Genomic DNA, 17,986 nt, shown 5'->3' on the forward strand with positions numbered 1-17,986 from the left:
GATGATCTTGGAGGTCTTCTCCAACTTGGGTGATTCTGTGATTCTATGATTGCAACTGCCAAACTTGTCCTACTATAATGGCTCTGATGATATCTTGATTTATTAATCTTTTGGTCACACACAGATCCCTGGTCTCACATGAGCCCGATAAATACACAAAGACATTAATAAAATCCATGAACACAAGTTCTTTTCCATGACTCTATTCAGAGTAGTTACCTAATTCCTGTTCACAAACTGTCTTTCCAACCACATAACTAGTAGGACCATGTTGTTTTACATCACCATATAAATACAGTTTAAGCTATTGACAAAAGATAAGACCAGATAACATTTTTATTCAATGGAACACAATTATTCCATAATGTTTCTATCAACACATAATTGCATCCATCTATATACAGCCAAATGGGCTCAGGCTGCTAAGGCCACTCTTCCAGCAGTAATTTAAGTACTGTTCTAGAGAAGAAAAACAGAATCTCTCATAGAGACAGGACAGGAAGATAATGCCCATCAGTGTGCTGTAAACCAGAATTTAGAGCAGCACATATGCAAAAATCAGAACTTGTCCAACACCAAAGCAGGTAAGATCCTCACTGCTGTTTAAAGGGCTGAAGCACAACAAACTGGCCCCACTAGGCAATTCTACTTTTTGAAACAGAGCTAATGTTTACCTCAGGCCTACATGTTACCACATGAAATCCCAGAGTGAGCAGATGGAGAGGCTGCTTGCCAGCACCAGCGAAGATGAAAAAACCCCAATCCTCAGCCTTTTAAAAGCCAGTTGAGCTGTTGGAAACAACTGAGAAGGAAAACCACCCACCCTCTGCACACTTATCCCTGATGGCCCCCAAAGCATTCAGCAGTAACTCCTCAGCCAGAACCACAGGCTCAGGGACACCTCAGCACTCAGGCTGAGGACTACACTGACCACAGCTCAGGGACAGGAGTTGGAGTGGATATTGTTTCATCCTGGAATCAAGTGGGGTTTTTTGTTTTAATTACTTTCTAAGGCTCAAGGAGTGGAGAACATGTGGGTGCTGTCTGAGATGTGAGTGCAAGACTGCAGTTTGTGCTCAGTGTACCAGGGCTGCACGTTTCTGCTGGTCAGTTCCTACATGGAAGTTTGTGCTCTAGACAGATCTACAAAATGATGCCAAGGGGATAAGGACATGATTTCACATCAGTTTCCCTGTTTGTAGAAGTCTGTGATGTAAGAAAGGTGAAAGAATTCCTTATTTAGTTTAAATTTAATAACAAACTGGACACATGGCACAATTTCTTTCAGAAAATACAGTTCATTATTAAATATCTACCAACAAATGGCAGATACATTCTCGGCAGTGGTTAGTAACATAGACTGACAATATGTATCTTCCTGCAACTTCAGGGAAGATGAAATTTCTCAAGGTGCCTCAAAGCACAGTCACCCTTTTGGACACACATTTAGGTTTAAAAAGAGACAACCACACATGGGTTAAATTATGGCTTTCTCATTTCCTAGGACTTGCTCTCAGGCAGCCACCAGATACCACAAGCTGCACTTTTAATACAATGAAACTTGTTGCAAAGTATTACAGGAGTGCAATTTCCAATGTTTTTACTTCTGAGTGGGGGAATTTCAGAGCTAATGAAAATGTAAAGCAAATCAAACCAAGACCAAAGTGTTAACAGGATGATTCCTACTGAATGAGATCTACTAGATACCTGTTAGATTAGCAAGGATTTCCTTTTGGGAACCCAAGTGAAGCTTACCTGCAGAAGCACTGTGGGATCTCCCCTTGCCCATAGAGAGGAAACAGAAATGGTGTATTGCCATAGCGGCCAAGGCACTGCAGGAATTTTTTTGTTGCCTGGAGCCCTTCAAGAGTGCTGCACTCAGTCTCTGAGACCATGGCAATGGAGTGAAGAATGAAGTGCTGCAGGCTAGGGGTCAACTTCCTTGTCTGCAGGAACTGAGCAAAGGTACTGCCCTCGTAGTCTGGGGAGAAAGCACAGTCAGATGGTGAGCATAGTGCAACATCTGTATTGTCTCAGAGCCTGCAACTTTTGTGCTTTTGTGTTTCAACAAACACCTTGCTGAGGATGGATCAACCAAGTCAATCAAAGCCTCAAACTTTACTCCCAGAAAGTGAGTTTTCTCAGAAGACAAAAATATCACTGCATTAGAATATTTCAAAGTGCCACAACCCACTGAATGGGTCTCCAGCCTCTAAACGTGGCTCTGCATCTGCTCATTCCGTTAGACCTCACCTAACCCCAGCTCTCAGTCCTGGGGGAGAAGTGAGCAACAGTGGACAGAGGTCCACTAAAGCACCTTGGGATGCTATTGCCCAAAGGATTACACCTGAGTGACCCCTGACCAGGACCAGCACTGCTGGAGCCACACTGACATGGCCACACTGTGTTTCTGGGCAGAGAAGCCACTCACACAGAGACTCAGTCCACAGATGGGAAGGACAATATTTGTTTCATATTGAGGACTTGCTGGCAACAAAAAATTGTGGCTGAGACAGAGGTGACAGGGATCTGTCTTGCCTTTACATTCACTGTACTGCTGACATCTTCTGAACCTCAGTGAAATGCAACTGTCACTGATGCACCCCTGAAAAACTTCAGTTATCTTAACAACTGATTTTTTTTCCAGGAAAAGACTGTATTTAAGGAATAATAGCACTTTCATCCTGTTCAAAAATCTGAGCCTTCAGCTCATTTCAGACCTGGATAAACACACAGGTAACTCAGAAACACTCCCATTAGTGCTGAGCATCATCAAGCTCTATGTCCTGTTGAAGATTCAGCCACGGTTTTAGCACAAATGTATCTTCCTGCCCTTTGCACAGCCACGCAGCAAGTCATGAAATAACTGGACTTTTTTTTTGTTTTATCATTGTAAAAAGATTCTCAAGATTTTTCTTCACTTGAGACTTCTTACATAACTCCATATTTTACAGAAAAAAAGCTTAAAAAAACCTCTTCACTCTCCTGAACTCTCCCTATTAACAGTTTGCCTTCCCACAAATGCAGTGAGCTCATCAAGACCAATTTTAAATTTCTGAAGTCTTTCCCTTAGCCTAATCTGCCTCAAAATATTCCCAATTCCTTCCCAGGCTATTTTAAAATGTAGGAACAAAATCTGCTTCACTGTCTCCAGAAGCAAAACAAATCTAATGTTACTTAGGTACATCAATCAAAAGATTCATTTGAAATTGATGTGTTATATCCTCTTCTTACTTCACAAATTTTCTCAGTCCGACCTATGTGGTCACTCTGAGCACCTCCAGTTCTTCCAGCAGCAGCAAACTGAGATCACCTATAATCCATAACTGCTTCAGTCTAATGAGTATTTCTCCCCTTCAGGATTTTCTGGAGTTCATTACAGATTTTCCTCCTCCTCATCTTACCAGATCTCACTACTGACTAATTCCCTCTAATGTTTGCACCTAATCTAAGAGTCTTGTTCACATAATCAAACCAGAATCCTAACAATTACTTCTTTTATCACTAGATTACTGCAAAAATACTGCCCAGGCAAGCTAGGCAAGCTCCAAAAGCACTGACATGACTGAATCTTATGTCAGTATGTGAACTACTCCTCATTCCTCACTATTTCTTTTTGACAGTTTTTTTTTCTTTGCCTTAGTTTACTTTTAGACTCCAAGAACTGAGAACATCACTCTCTGTACCCTGAGGTGCATAAACCCAAAGCACCTTCCTCCTGTTAGTCAATTTTCCTCTTTGACCTGATGCTCATTATTCTTGGCTCAAATCTATTCTGATTTCCTCTTATCTAAGCAAGCCAACAGTTGATAAAGGTCCTTTGAACTTGCCCTCTACAATTAAAAGGCACTAAATTACATGTACTTGCAAAGTTGAAAAAAATCCATGCTCTCCATTTCTAATTTTGTGGTAAAATAGTTAAGATTTACATATAATGAAAAGAAAACAAAGGGAGAAATCAGATACCTTGGAGGGGGAAGGAAATACCTACGAATGATAAAAACCATTCTGCAACCTTGCTGTAATATATAATTTTGCTGTTGAAGAAAAATGTAAATAATAAATGATGGGGGAAGGAGAAGAGCAAGTGCTTAAGTAGGAGAATTTAACACTGAAGTGAAAAGGTCACGGAAAGGTCAAAACATACTTTCCAAATGAATCCATAAAAATAAACTGTGTGAAAACACAGGAGAGCTATCAAAATTGTGCCCAGCTGAAGGAACTCGTAAGCAGAGAGTGTGCCCTGCTCGGTGAGACACTACCTTGGTATTCCTCAGGGTGCTGTTCGTAGTCCAAACAAAATGTCAGGAATTTCATTAGCATTCTCTTCTCCACCATGGTGAGCTGTTTGCTGTTGAACACATCTGCTCTAGAACAAGGCACCTGCAAAAGGGGTTTTCATCCTTTCAGACACTTTCCATCCTCTGGATGTGAAAGCATCAAGCAACGAACATTTTAAATTTGCTGGTTTCTATTAGTTATTTTCTTACATATTTCTTTTCATTATTTTCTATTATAAGTTACCAGTTTGCCACAGAAAGAATATTACAACATCTTTTTCTCCCCCTTTTGCTTCCCTTCAATTTCACTTGCATCTCTGGCTGCAGAGTAAACCAGAAGAGTTTGTGTTAATGAACTGTGCCAAGAGCTCCTCTTGCCATTACCACACCAATGACTTCTCTTGAGAGGTAAATCAAGTCTGTGTTAGAATCTCAAATCCTGAAACCTCTGAATCTTTAAGAATTAACTGCCAAGTTGATCATGGCCTAAAGATTTAGCCTGAGGTAAAGATTTATGTCAATAATTACTGGACTGCACAATCTCCTTTTAGTTTGTGTTGAAATATTTATATGTGACACATACAAACACCTTTTCTTCTGGAAATTAAGATCAGAATTGTAGGGGAAAATAGCAGCTTATTGGTACAAAGTTCTCAATAAAGTGATGGCAAGTTTCTTGACTTTAAAAAGCTGAGATGAAACTCAGGCAGCACATCATTCATAGAATCACAGAATCAACCAGGTTGGAAAAGACCTCCAAGATCACGCAGTCCGACCCTACTGTGGTCACTAGACCATGGCACTAAGTGCCACATCCAGTCTCAGCCTGAAAACCTCCAGGGATGGGGAATCCACCACCTCCCTGGGCAGCACATTCCAATGCCTGAGCACTCTCTCCATCAAAAATCTATTCATAAGATCTAAGCCAAATAGTGGACCTAATGTTAATTTTTGAGAGCAAAGCTATCACAGGCAATCCAAGTTTCTGTACATTGCACAAATGTCATACCTTGTATAAATTCTAGATTTTTCATTTAGACTCACTTGAAAAGACTTTCCTGACTACATGGAAAACCCTTAAAATGTCATCTTATGACACACTTAGCAATTTCCCCCCTCAGGTCTCAGAAGGACACAGAGAACTTGATGAAAATAGAGAAAAACAGCATGTCCAGCTTACTTTTCATAGAAGTCATTCATGACACCCCAATAGCTTTCAGGGACAACAAACCATTCACAGGCACCTGGACCAATATTTATATTTACTGAACAGAAGTTGTTATTTTCTTGATGTCCTGGTGTTGTGATTCTACCATACCTGCTCTACTTTTCCCTCTCGAAAGGCAAGAATTCTTGTGGCATTCTTGAACTCAGCGTATCTGCTCACGTTGGACTTAATCAGGAGGTCAATTAAAAGGCCCCTGGAGTACAGCAACTGTGCAGGGAACAGACAGCAAAGGGTCAGCAAAGGGGATCAGCAAAGTATCTGAGACAGTCTGTGTAAATCCTCACCAGCTGCTTCCTAAATTACCTTAAACCTAAACCCTTAAGTTTCTAAAGACAAATTCCATAACCCTCAGCTAAGGGTAAGTCATATTCTGCTCTCTCTGGTTATGAACAAACACTTAAGAACACATTGAACAGCTGATGTTTGTTTTGAGGGCACCAAGCCTTGCTTACTTCTTTGGAGTGACCTTTTTGCCTCCCAGACACTGTGTCACCTGTCTCAGCACTAAACATTTTTAAACAATTTCAGCACTTTAAGCAAAGAAAACGCACTTATATGAAAAGTCATTCAGGTCCTACCTTGGAAACTAAATCAATATTAAACCTTCTGCCTTCTCTAACAATTTGGGCATAGGTAACTTTCTTTGGTTCCTGGGCAGAAGTTTCTGAGGGTGCAGCTCCAGTCGGTCCCAATTCTGGAGTGGACTCATCTGGAGCTGTGCTGGGAGCACTTCCACTCTCAGGAGGTGTTTCTGCATCACTCCCTGGCCCCGGGCCCTGTGTCACCAGGAAGGTGCTCTCCTCTGCTGGACACTCATCCCCCGAGGCTGGAGAAGCCTCCTCAGCAGCAGAGGCTCCAAAGACAGGCAGCTTGGGCAGTGCACCAGCTTCTTCAACATCTGCAGCTGAATCCTGACTGAGTGAAAACACAAGAGGAAGAAGGGGGAAAAAATTAAAAACTTTTTTGAGTCGGTGCCAGAATGAAAACCTCAAGTGTTTCTAGGAAAAGCATTAGAATGTTTTTATCGAGGCCAAAGCAGGTGTACCAACCACTGAAGAATTCTGGCTCTGTAGCTGCAAAGCTATAATCCAAGAGGGCTATTTTTACTGAGGAGAAAAAAAAAACCCCAAAACCACAAAAATTCAGGTTCTTATTTTACATGGACTAGTCGGTGCCAGAATGAAAACCTCAAGTGTTTCTAGGAAAAGCATTAGAATGTTTTTATCGAGGCCAAAGCAGGTGTACCAACCACTGAAGAATTCTGGCTCTGTAGCTGCAAAGCTATAATCCAAGAGGGCTATTTTTACTGAGGAGAAAAAAAAAACCCCAAAACCACAAAAATTCAGGTTCTTATTTTACATGGACTCAAAAGATGGAAGGAGCTCAAAATGGAAATCAAAGCCCTCATGGTGAAGCAGCACACAGCTGCAGAAACAACACAAATGTAATGTCTGAAAGTAGAAACAGAAAAGCAGTTTGATCAGGTGTTCCCTATGGATGAGAAAACCCTTTGGGACTGAAATGCAAATATGCATTAAGGTCATTAAGCTGAGAGAGTGTAAAAACCAAACTCACCAAGGAAAAAACAGTCATGTCTTACACTGATCCTCCTCTGCAGTTAAGATCAGAGCAGGTCCAGCAGAAAAAAAGGCCATTCTGGCCCAAAGTTTAAAACCTTCAGATTACTTTTCCAACTCTGCCTTTTCATCCTAAGTAGCTGTTGAGGTGAGAGTGTTGTTCCCACGCAGGTGCTGCAGTCTGTGCCCAGGGGCTGAAGGCAGCCAGACACAGCAGGGTCATTCCCACACCACATAGACTCTGCACAGTCCATCTCCTCCTCACAGCATTTAAAATTCCTCTTATACAGCAGCTCTCCACTTTTAATCTCATCTCCTCTTTTTATCTTGAACTTCAATGACACCTACCTTGGAAACTGGTACTTTTGAACTGAGTTTAGTTCCACTACCAGCTGAGATGAATCAGATCAATGTCACTGCAAGTGAGAGCAGTTCAGCAATAATTTCACACTAGCTTTTTATCTCTATACCACAAGCCATTAATGCACTGAATAAACAATTTCATCTTGGCTGAAAACTAATGAACTCTGATTTTAAAGGTGACCTGCAAACATACAGTACCAAATTTCACTAATTACCAGGATGGTTAGAATTCAGGGAAGAGCAAGGAATTCCTCACATACATACCAAAACATTCCCTGACACACCTGCAGCCTCACAGATGACAGGATTTCTGCTCAAAAAGGCACAAAATCCTTGTGTCCTTTAAAAGTTGCTCCTCACTTGTGAACTGAGGGAGCTCTCATGAGCTCATGGAAAGTTTGGAAGAAGTCTCTGAGCTTGGGCACAGCCAGCAGGAAGCACTTCCTCATGCCTAGGGTGAAATATTGCCCTGGGAAATGCACTGCTGCAAGGAAGCTCTAATGAGAGCAGTCTCTTTGTGTACACCAATTGTGTCTTTCTGCTTCACATTGCAAGCATTAAGTGACTACACAATATCAAGGGAAGATAAGGACTTTGTCAAATGTTCTAAAAAGGCATCTCTGCTACAAATATAAATGGAAGTTAAATTTTGGGCTTCTGTTTGGATTTGGGGATTTGTTTCAGGAGTTTGGAACGTGGTGCTTGTGAAAACTGCAAAATCTCTTGTCCTTAGTGCACTAGCAAAGAATTAAGCTTTTATTTAACCCATCCTAAGCTTTTCACAACACTTGAAACTTTTCTTTCTACATTCTCCCAGTCTCAAGATACAGCTCAATCTCATTTTAAACACACTTTATTAAGACTTTTTAAAATCAAATAAACTTGGATTCATAATACACTTTTTTTTCCAGATCACTCTGAAAAGCAGCGGAAAAGAAATGTTATATTTACATATTTTAAATCTCTGCTCACTCCCCACTGAAGGACATGTAAACCTGCCTGATTTGCAGCTCCACACTTTTTATCATAAAAGCCCAAAAACTGGGTATAATCTAAATTCATGACATCCTTCCTATAGGAACAAATATCCCTGAATAATGTAAGAACTGTCTATAAAAATTACTCAAATTGAACTCCTGTACAGACAATTCTTCTCCTAATTCAGAGAAAAAAAAATACATCTGCAGACAAATTGTTGTGTAAATTTAGAATATTATCTCCCACCATTCATCAATTAATGGGACTAACAAAGGGATATCTTAAAATGAATGTGTCTTATTAATGCCTTGTAACAGCAACCCCTTCAGATAGGTCAAATGAAAAATTGCCAACCAGCTGGTTAATTTATTCAGCACAGGTGTTCACTATTTATTTTTCAGCCATTTGCCTTTTTTCAATACAGCTTGTTGTAGACACAGTATTCTCTCCCTTTGATGGATGCACTTTGTTCTGAGGCCATTCATTTCAGATTTGCACTGTGTATATTATACTGCTACCCAGCTGTTTATTCTTTCAAAATAAATGTTTAATGGTTACTTCAGAGGAGTTATAAAAGTTAAGCAAAAAACCAACAGAATCTAGCCAGAACGTGTAAATTGCCACAAACACAATAATTGACTTTCTGAAAGTTTGGAGCTCTTTTGGAGAACTTTTTCTCTTCTAAGTTTATCAATTTTATCATTGGGGGTTTGGGGCTTTTTTGGTGATAACCAAGACAGAGAGAATTTTACTGCCAAGTTAAATACCTAGAAGTAGAATCTTCCCTTTTGTCCTGACTCAAGCATAATCTCACTTGTCCAAAGTGTGAAGTGTCAGTGCTAGAGAACTCACTTGAGAGCCAGATATCAGTGACAAATCACACACAAAGTTAAGAGACTATGACACCTTTAAATCTGATTTAATACTGGTTCTGAACAGTATTTACCATGGCAACAGGAATACAATATTCCAGTGATATTGCTTTAAAACAAGCATTACATCTCCTCCGCAGTATGCTCAGGCTGCCACTACTGTGCAGGGCTGAACCATGGACAGTCTTGAGTCTGTGACCTTCAGACTGGATCAGGACAGTTCACACCTTTTTCCCTCACTTATGATGCTTCCACACACAAATACATGCTGCTGTCTGAGTATCTGTCAATCTCTCGTGTGATACTGTCTGTGGGATTCAAGGTTAAACTTACATCACTACCCCAAAGAACCATTCAGGAACACAGAAGAGTGTCCAGTTCAGTGCAAAATCCAGAAGACAGAAATGTTCAATACATACACAGTCCAGTTAGTTAACTTTCTATTCAGTGGATTTAACTTCAGTAAGTTAAATTCACTGCACATAAAAAGGACAAAAGACCTCTATGATTTTAGCACTATTAAGTATTTTATAGTTACAGCACTACTGTCCAGTTGTGCTCATGGTCTTGTGCACTTAGTTCATGTTACATCTACTTAGGAGTTTAATTCTTTACTCAGCAGATCAGCAACTTTGAGCAAGATTAAGAATGGAAGAATTTAATTAATGGCAGCGCACAACTACCTACTAACACCTACAGACACTTCTGTTTTCTGCTCAGAAGTAAATCACCAACACAAATTATGCTGCACCCAGGGAAGGTCATTTTGGCAGGATCAGTGTACCTCAGTGGAGTGATGTGAACAAAGCACAAGGACACTGAGAACCTGTCAGAGCTCGTGGTTACTTTTTGAGACCAATATGGCAATGTGGGGAAATGCTGGAAGTCAAAAGCACAACATGATTGTTGACCTCTGGGCATATGGAATTATTTGCATATTTCTGTGTTTCTACTTACTCTCCAAAACAGAAATCTTCTACATGTTGGATAGTTTTATCCTTCCTGCAGAGAGGAATAGCTTCTTCATCCTCAAGGATCAGCTTTCTCCAGTCTTCAGATTCATCCTCACTGACATCTGTCTTTTGCTTACAAAGAACAAGTATAAAATTAAACGTTGTACTGTGCTAGTTGTTCTTCAACTATACATCTCTGTAGTCCCAAATAATTTGTACCATCTTATATAAGAAAAAAAACCATCTTCATTGTCTTAATGTGTTTTCTATTCAGATTTTTGAGTGAAACCAGTTAGAGCTGGTTACTGCTACAGCATAACAACACTTGTACTGCAGTACTAGCTCTAGTAACCTGACTCAGGGTGAATGAAAGACAAGCTTGAGCAGGGACTTAAAGCTAACTGTGAATGCAATCTATTACAGGACAGGTTTGCCACAGCCAGCTTAGTTCCAAATTCTGTCACAAACTCTCTGAATGGAGACCAGATGGAAAAAACCTCACTGATTTGCGTATTATATTAATCTGTCCACACAGGAATCTGTAAATCACGTAACAGAACCCTGAGAGATGAAGTTCTGACATTGATTTACTCCCCTGATTATGCCAAGAGGAAGTACAGGGTAATGCACAGGCCTGAGCCTGAGCTGGAGAAGTTCCATCTTCTCTGGCCCACCAGGCTCCCAATGCTCCAGTAAATAACAGGAACATCCATTTGCTAATACAGTCCAAGTGCTCCATCTCCTAAATAAATACCCTCTGCAGGAGACTTCTAGTGGACTGTCATGAGTGAGATAAACTTTGGCCATTGAAAAATACACTATCAGCATTAATCTCTCTGTCCTGGTTACAGGACACTTCGGTGGGAGGACCCAGTAACCACCTTCCTGGCTGGGAGGAAGAGTCAGCTGAATGCAAACAAGAAACACACAAACATCAGAGAGTGGAAAAGAATCAAACAGGGGATGGAGAAGAGCAGAGTATCATTTACAGCAGGTGCTGGGAAGGGAATGGAAACAACAGGATAGTTATCTATGTAAATTCAAGCCCCAAAAAGTGTGGCTGAGCACAGAACTGGCCTCACCAGCAACATTAACAGCCCAGGTACATCAGTGCCTTAGAATGCCAGGCCAGATGGGTAAGTCTCAACCAGTAAAGTTGGAAACTAGAAACCTCTCCGATCTGTCAAATCACCAAAGAGAAAGAGCATTGTGGCAATTTGTCTTGTAATAAATCATGCAAACAACGGAGATTTCATGATAAGGAACGCTCAAAGAAGTCATTGGGGAAATTTTTACCTGATTTTCTTTAATCCAGGACAATAACCCTGAAAAACTGAAGCTGGCCCAGTTTCCACCATAGTAATTCCTCCTGTAAACAAACAAACAAACAAAACAACATAAAAATTTGATGGACAGATAAAACAGATTTTTCAGACTTAAAGAAAACACAACCAAGTAGGAGCCATTCACAGCATTTTCCATGACAGATTTTTCAGATGCAGAATATATAAAAATTGGTAGATTTCACAACTTTTAATGAGATGCAAAATTTCCATTTCTCCTCATTTATATGCACCTCTGACCAAACAGCCCAAAATCACAGCATTCTCAGGAGAAGTGGGTAATGCTGAGAAAAGCACACAGAATGCTGTGAGGAAAAGGAAGCAGAGGTAATACTTCTTGGCTGAGACTCTTATTATGTCAGATAAAGGAATATTCACTTTACTGTTCATCTGCTGAACAGGTTATTTCTATTACAGACTGTGAAGATGCTCTGGCAAAATTCTTATTGAACTGCATATACTGCAGGTGGAGCCAAAGGAACTGGTTTGTACAAAACGATCATTCCTCCCTGAGCACCTCCCAATCTGGATATACCACATTCTTCATTGGAAAAGTGTACTACTTTTAAATCACAGAAAATTTATAGTTCTGTTGTCAATCAAAGAAAACCTCTTCTCACTCTTTTAAAAGTGTTTCTATCACTATGTCTCTAAGCATCAGTGGGATTAGTTAGCTCTAGTTGTCATGCACAGCACATCTTAAGTATTTGACAACTCTGAGAGGAAAAATAATCAAACAATTACATTTGAAAAAATCGCCAGTTGTTGCAAAATAAAACAGGCACTGCAGGATTTGAGACTGTTTCCTGGCACTGTGTGCTAGCACTTCACAAGCCTGAAAGATACCAAATATACCCTCCTGGATGGATATCTAAGGTTACTGCACACACTAAAAAAAAAAAAATCAGATACAATTTAGGGAGGAACATTCTGCATTTCACAGACTAATGTGAAGGCTGTTAAATCAAATGAACTGAAAATCTTATCATAACCTCCTCCACTTATAAATTGCAGAGATAAGTGTGATAACAGTGCAAAGCTAAATCCAGGTTAGATCCTCCTGCCTGGACTCACTATGGGCAGGTTTTGACAGGGCTTATCTGCTCTGACAAAGACTTCATTAGGAGTGTCAGCCCCGCTGCAGTTCCACGGGGTGATGCTCTGGACCTCGGTGCTTACTTAGCATATGAAGGACAGATGTCTGCTGAGCACTGCCTAATTGCTCCTGACTGCAAACTGACCTAAAAAAGTCTTTCAGCTCCTGCAAGGCAACAGGGAAGAACAGAAATAGGACATCTAGTGCAAAGACAACAAAATCCAGCACTGGGGAATAAAGGTGACTTCAACAACACAACATGGTGTTCCAGGCCAGGAACTGGGGGGATTGGGTCCATTCCCTGAAATTTGGTGACTCTAAGCAGCACAGCTCCATCTGCAGATCTGTGGGCAACCACACTCTCCAACTAGCTGGAACAAGGAGCTGGTTCATCCTTCCCTCACTTTGTGAACAACGAGCAAAAAGCACTACTGTCTGGTGTCACATGGAACACAAAGCAGTGAGGACTGAACCTGTTACACACCCAATCCTGTTGGGTTTCAGTCTTTAAAGCAGTCCCTGACACCTGCATGCAATGACCATCTCCAGCTTTGTCCTAGCTCTCAGTGATGCAGGCTAATTTCTTGGTGCTCCTTAAGATTCCACTGAATAAAAAGTTCGGCATCCACAGAGTATCTGTCACTTTGGGATTTCCAAAGAACAGGGCCATGAAGATTTATTTTTAAGGAAATCTGCTGCTTTAGCTGCAAGTTTCTTGAATATGGAATACAATCTGGCTGTCAGAGCCAGCAAGGCCATTGATCACAGACAACACCTGCCTAAAACGAGTAGGGAGTTTCTTCAATCCACACCGACACAAAGTCATGCATACTTGGAATACTTAGAACTTTCAGTCAGAGGAATTAATTTAGTTTCTCTTTCACAGAAAGCTTATTTTTGAGCTGTCAGACATCTTGCATATCAGCATTCCTCTCTTCATCAGGTGTGTTTTCCTTCAAAACTGCTCTTTTCTAACCACCACTGAGGTGATCCCATGAGGCTGCTCTGACCCTCCATCCATTTGGAGAGGATGGGATTGCCCTTTTCCAATGGAAAATGAATGACAGCTGTCCTTCCTCTCCTCTGCTGTCTGAGCACCCTTCCCAAGCTGGCTTACACCACCTCAAATATTCATCTTCTCTGAAAGTATTAACTTCCAGATTTTTTACCCTGGAATTTTAATTAGTTTCCCTGTATTCCATGATGAATCAGGATTGCCTCTTTTTCGCAGCTGAAAACACTACAGAAAGAAGATAGAGCAAACATGATTACTGACATAATGAGCAAAGTTTTGAGCAGAAGTCTTGAGGAGGAATTCTGAAAAGAGTTGACTAATGGGTTTACAATTAGGAGTCCTTTGTAACCACATGTTTTTGTTATAATTGCCCTGAAGATGAACTGAGGAATTCCTTAAAGTAATGATCAAGATCAAAGCCTAATTAAAGCTAAAATATTGTCCCAAAGTCTTAAGGACTAAGCTCCTCTCTTCTCCTGCCATATTAGCAAAGATGGATATTCTCTCCCTTTTTTAGGGTTATAATTCAATTATCCTCTAAGAACAGGAAACATTTGAAGGTGTAACAGCAGAGGCAGAAAATGTTGGGTTTTTAATCAACTTAGTGCACAGATGTTTTCTCTTCCTACAATTCATTATGTCCTAGACTGTATTTGCTCAAAGCTCCTCCTGTGTTACATGGACTTTCACCTGAACCACAACACTGCTGCTTTTACTTCACATTTTTCAAATCTCTGACCTGTAATTCAGAGCTAAAGGCAGAACTGCTGCAGTCACTTTGCCAAGTTTTGAAAACGTAGCCCAAGCACAATTTTACCTCTGCAAAAAGTTTAATTAACTCTTCTACGATTAGCTTGTGATTTTTTTTCTTCAGTTACGAACACCATTTGGGAAAGAATTAGCAAATCCCAGTTCAGAGCTCTGAAATCACAAATTGTTTGCAACTGATCAACATTCATGGAATCTGAACCAAGAGAATAGTCCTCCTGAAGCCAGACTGCAATCTGAGACACTGGGCACTTCTGAGAGCAGGAGACACACAGGCAAAGCCTGAGAAGAGAGGAAGCATTTCGTGGCCTGTGCCCTTGCCAGGCCATGTCCCACCCGCCACAGTGGAGCACTCAGAGCTGGTGATGGCTGCAGAAAAGCTGCTGATGCCTCACAACTGAGCCCAGGAGCTGCCTCTGTGTGTCTGTCCTGCACTTGCTCCTCCACACACAAGTCCTGACCCATCAGAGCAGCTGTCTTTTGCAGAGGAACTTACTGCCACATCGATTTTAAGAACCTGAACACAAAATGACTTGTGTTTCAAACCCATAAAGTTTCATGTGTACCTACTGAGGACACAAATGTATTGAAAATCCCCGTTCTGGCAGTGATGGTGTTTGGGAGCACGACAAGGGAGCTGTGCTCCCTGGCCTTCCAAGGCGAAGGGGCTGAACCCAAACAGTTTAGCCCAACAAATGGTGATGGTGGCAGTCACTTCTGCTACATTACAGTTCATCCTGGGGTATGGAGAAGGGAAGACTGTGTGGAGACCTCAGAGCAACTTTTCAATATCTGAAGGTCCTACAAGGAGCTGGAGAGGGACTCTGTGTTAGGAACTGCAATGATAGGACAAGGGGGAATGGGTTCAAACTGAAGGACGGGAAGTCTAGGTTGGATGTGAGAAAAAATTTTTTTACGCTGAAGTTTTTACATTGGCCCAGGTTGCCCAGTGAGGCTATGACTGCCGAAGTTTTTACATTGGCACAGGTTGCCCAGTGAGGCTATGACTGCCCCAACCCTGGTGGTGCTCATTCCAGGCTGGATGAGCCTTGAGCAACCTGATCTAGTGAGGAGATGTCCCTGCCCAGGGCAGGGGTTGGGGCTGGATCATCTCTGAGGTCCATTCCAATCCTTAAAAAAATAAGGGTAACAGGTGCCAAGAAGCAAGACATGCCCATTTGCTCTGTCTGCTTCTCATTTGCCTTTAACTAAATGCTGTGTGGAAAGGCTTCACCTCTAACTGCCTCATCTCTAGTAACCAAACTGGTACATATAGAGATATGTAAGAGGCAAATAAGCCAAGGACCAAAAGCAGAAACTCTAGCAAGCTTTAGGAGAATCCTTTGCCTATGAACAATTAGTATGGGAAGTAAATCCACTTCAAGTAATCAACTTTTAGTCTTGATCTACCTTTCTTTAGCAACTCCAAGTTTAAATTAAGTGCCAATCTCCACATTTTACATTGCAAATTACTTTTCTAAATCACTTAACAAATATCCTTGAGATTTCACATGTCAACAGCTCATTAATACCTACAGTAAATGTAGCTCTCTGAAAAGAACCACAGATTTCAGGTTTATTGAGACAGATAGCTGGCACAGAGAAATAGAGCTCCTTCAATTACTAGTTGGCAGAAGCTAACTTTAGTTTAAAATCAGTCTGCAGGAATTTATGGCAACGCTGCAGTGAAGTGACTATTTTGAATAAGATTAGCTACTGCTGATGGCAATGCTTGGACAGTGTTTATAAATCAAACTTAGAACTTGGTGTTTTATAATAGGCCACTTCAAAACTATCTCCCATAATCACCTCTGCAGTATATTATGATAAATGCAAACATGGCTGGAGATTAAAAGTAATAAAATGAGGTACACAAGGTAATGAGTGCAAGTAAACTATAAACAAAGACTCGATGCGTATACATTTTCAATACCTTGTGCCAAACTTACTCAGACCTTTGAGGGGACAAGAGATTAATCAAAGCAGCACATCTAACACCTGACACAGGTATTCCAGCAACCCCAGATCCCACTGCCTTACACTGAGGAAAATCTGAATTCAGGATCCTCAAGGAAAGGAACAACATACACTGTTAAAAAGTGATACTGTGAATATTCACAGCTTTTTTTGGCTGATGAATTTTCAGTGATGTAAAATGAAACTTGAAAATTCAAATATATTTGAGACAAATCTAGTAAATAGAAACATATTAAACTGGACATACAGCAGATAAAACTAAAATGTCTTAGTTCAGAAGAATCTCTGGCAACCTTTTTAAGACTCTACTTTTCATGGCATCAGCTGGGGGTTTCTGTCAGATTTGGAAGCCTTTTTTTGTAGGAACACTAACGGAACACAAAAAGCAGATGCCCTGAAACATTTCCCTGTTTATGGGGCAGGGGGTGGACAGTATAAACATTCCTATTTTTCTTGGCCAAGATAGGGATTCTGGACCATGACCAGTGAGCACATACACCAATGGCAGCTATTAACATGAGGGGAGAACTCCTTGGCTAAGAACACCTTTCCCTGACTTCAGTCTGCACTAGAGTTGCAAAATAACTCCCCAGGGGAAAGGAATCAAGTGTAGAAGCCTTCACCTTCATCACAGGAGCAAAAGCATGTGTGAAAATAAATAAATATATTTAAGTGAAACTGTAACAAACAAACTCTGCACTGCACAGTTCTAACTGCTGCTCCTCTGAGGCTTCTGAAAGCTCTTTGTCCCAGCTAAAACCAGGCATTGATAAAAGAGACCAAAGTTCCAATGGCTGATGTTATTACAGACCTGGATAGTCAATGAAAACAAGACACTGAAATAGCAGAAGTTATTCTCACCAGACAGAGTGGGGTAATTACTACCAGGAAGGAGAACAAGGACACTAACCCTGTAACATTCCTGCCTGTGCCAGGGAAGGGTCATCACAGCATCCTTAGGCACAGCACTTAGGTCCCAAACTACTGATGCAAAGCTGCCTGTTCTGTGCAGAGTAACAGCCCCAAAATCAGGCAGGGACAGAAGAGTAACAGTGTCTGGTGTCAGATGAGCACAGGAGGAGTCCTGCAGCACACACAGACACACACAGACACTCCTCAAAACGGAAACGATGGGAGTGACTTACGAATCCACATGAAGAACTCTCTGGCCACTTCTGGCACACGCTGCAGCAATGATGGACTCAGGCAAACCTGAAATGACAGGTGCAGTTTTAGAACTCAGCATACATTAAAAATTGAAATACAGGCAGAACTTGTTCAGAAACAGGCAATTCCAACAAAATAAATTAGACAACCTGGGTCACTGACATTTTTAACACTCTCACACGCTACCAGACCCATGAACACTATTTTGGGTTCTTTAACGTTTTGCTACGACCCTCCTGAATGCAACACTTTCCTCTGAGTTAAACCTCTTCTTTACAAACCTTGTGCTCCTAAGCACACTGAACACTTGCCAGCCCAACAACACACAGACTTTAGTGGGATGCTCTGTACCTGCATCCCTCCTGATAC

General features: G+C 41.1%; 1 protein-coding gene across 1 annotated transcript; it reads right to left on the reverse strand.

Moving 5' to 3' along the window:
- Positions 1-1,755: 1,755 nt before the first annotated feature.
- On the reverse strand, positions 1,756-17,662 carry LOC103804487 (rab proteins geranylgeranyltransferase component A 1-like; the record flags this gene model as incomplete). Its single annotated transcript, XM_009077099.1, has 7 exons — positions 1,756-1,981; positions 4,263-4,383; positions 5,599-5,715; positions 6,087-6,423; positions 10,256-10,383; positions 11,548-11,620; positions 17,596-17,662. Coding segments are annotated over 7 exons (1,069 nt in total), but the record flags the coding sequence as incomplete, so codon positions are not given.
- Positions 17,663-17,986: the final 324 nt, after the last annotated feature.

This window comes from Acanthisitta chloris, unplaced genomic scaffold (genome assembly GCF_000695815.1).
Source record: "Acanthisitta chloris isolate BGI_N310 unplaced genomic scaffold, ASM69581v1 scaffold16996, whole genome shotgun sequence".
Taxonomy (NCBI): Eukaryota; Metazoa; Chordata; class Aves; order Passeriformes; family Acanthisittidae; genus Acanthisitta; species Acanthisitta chloris.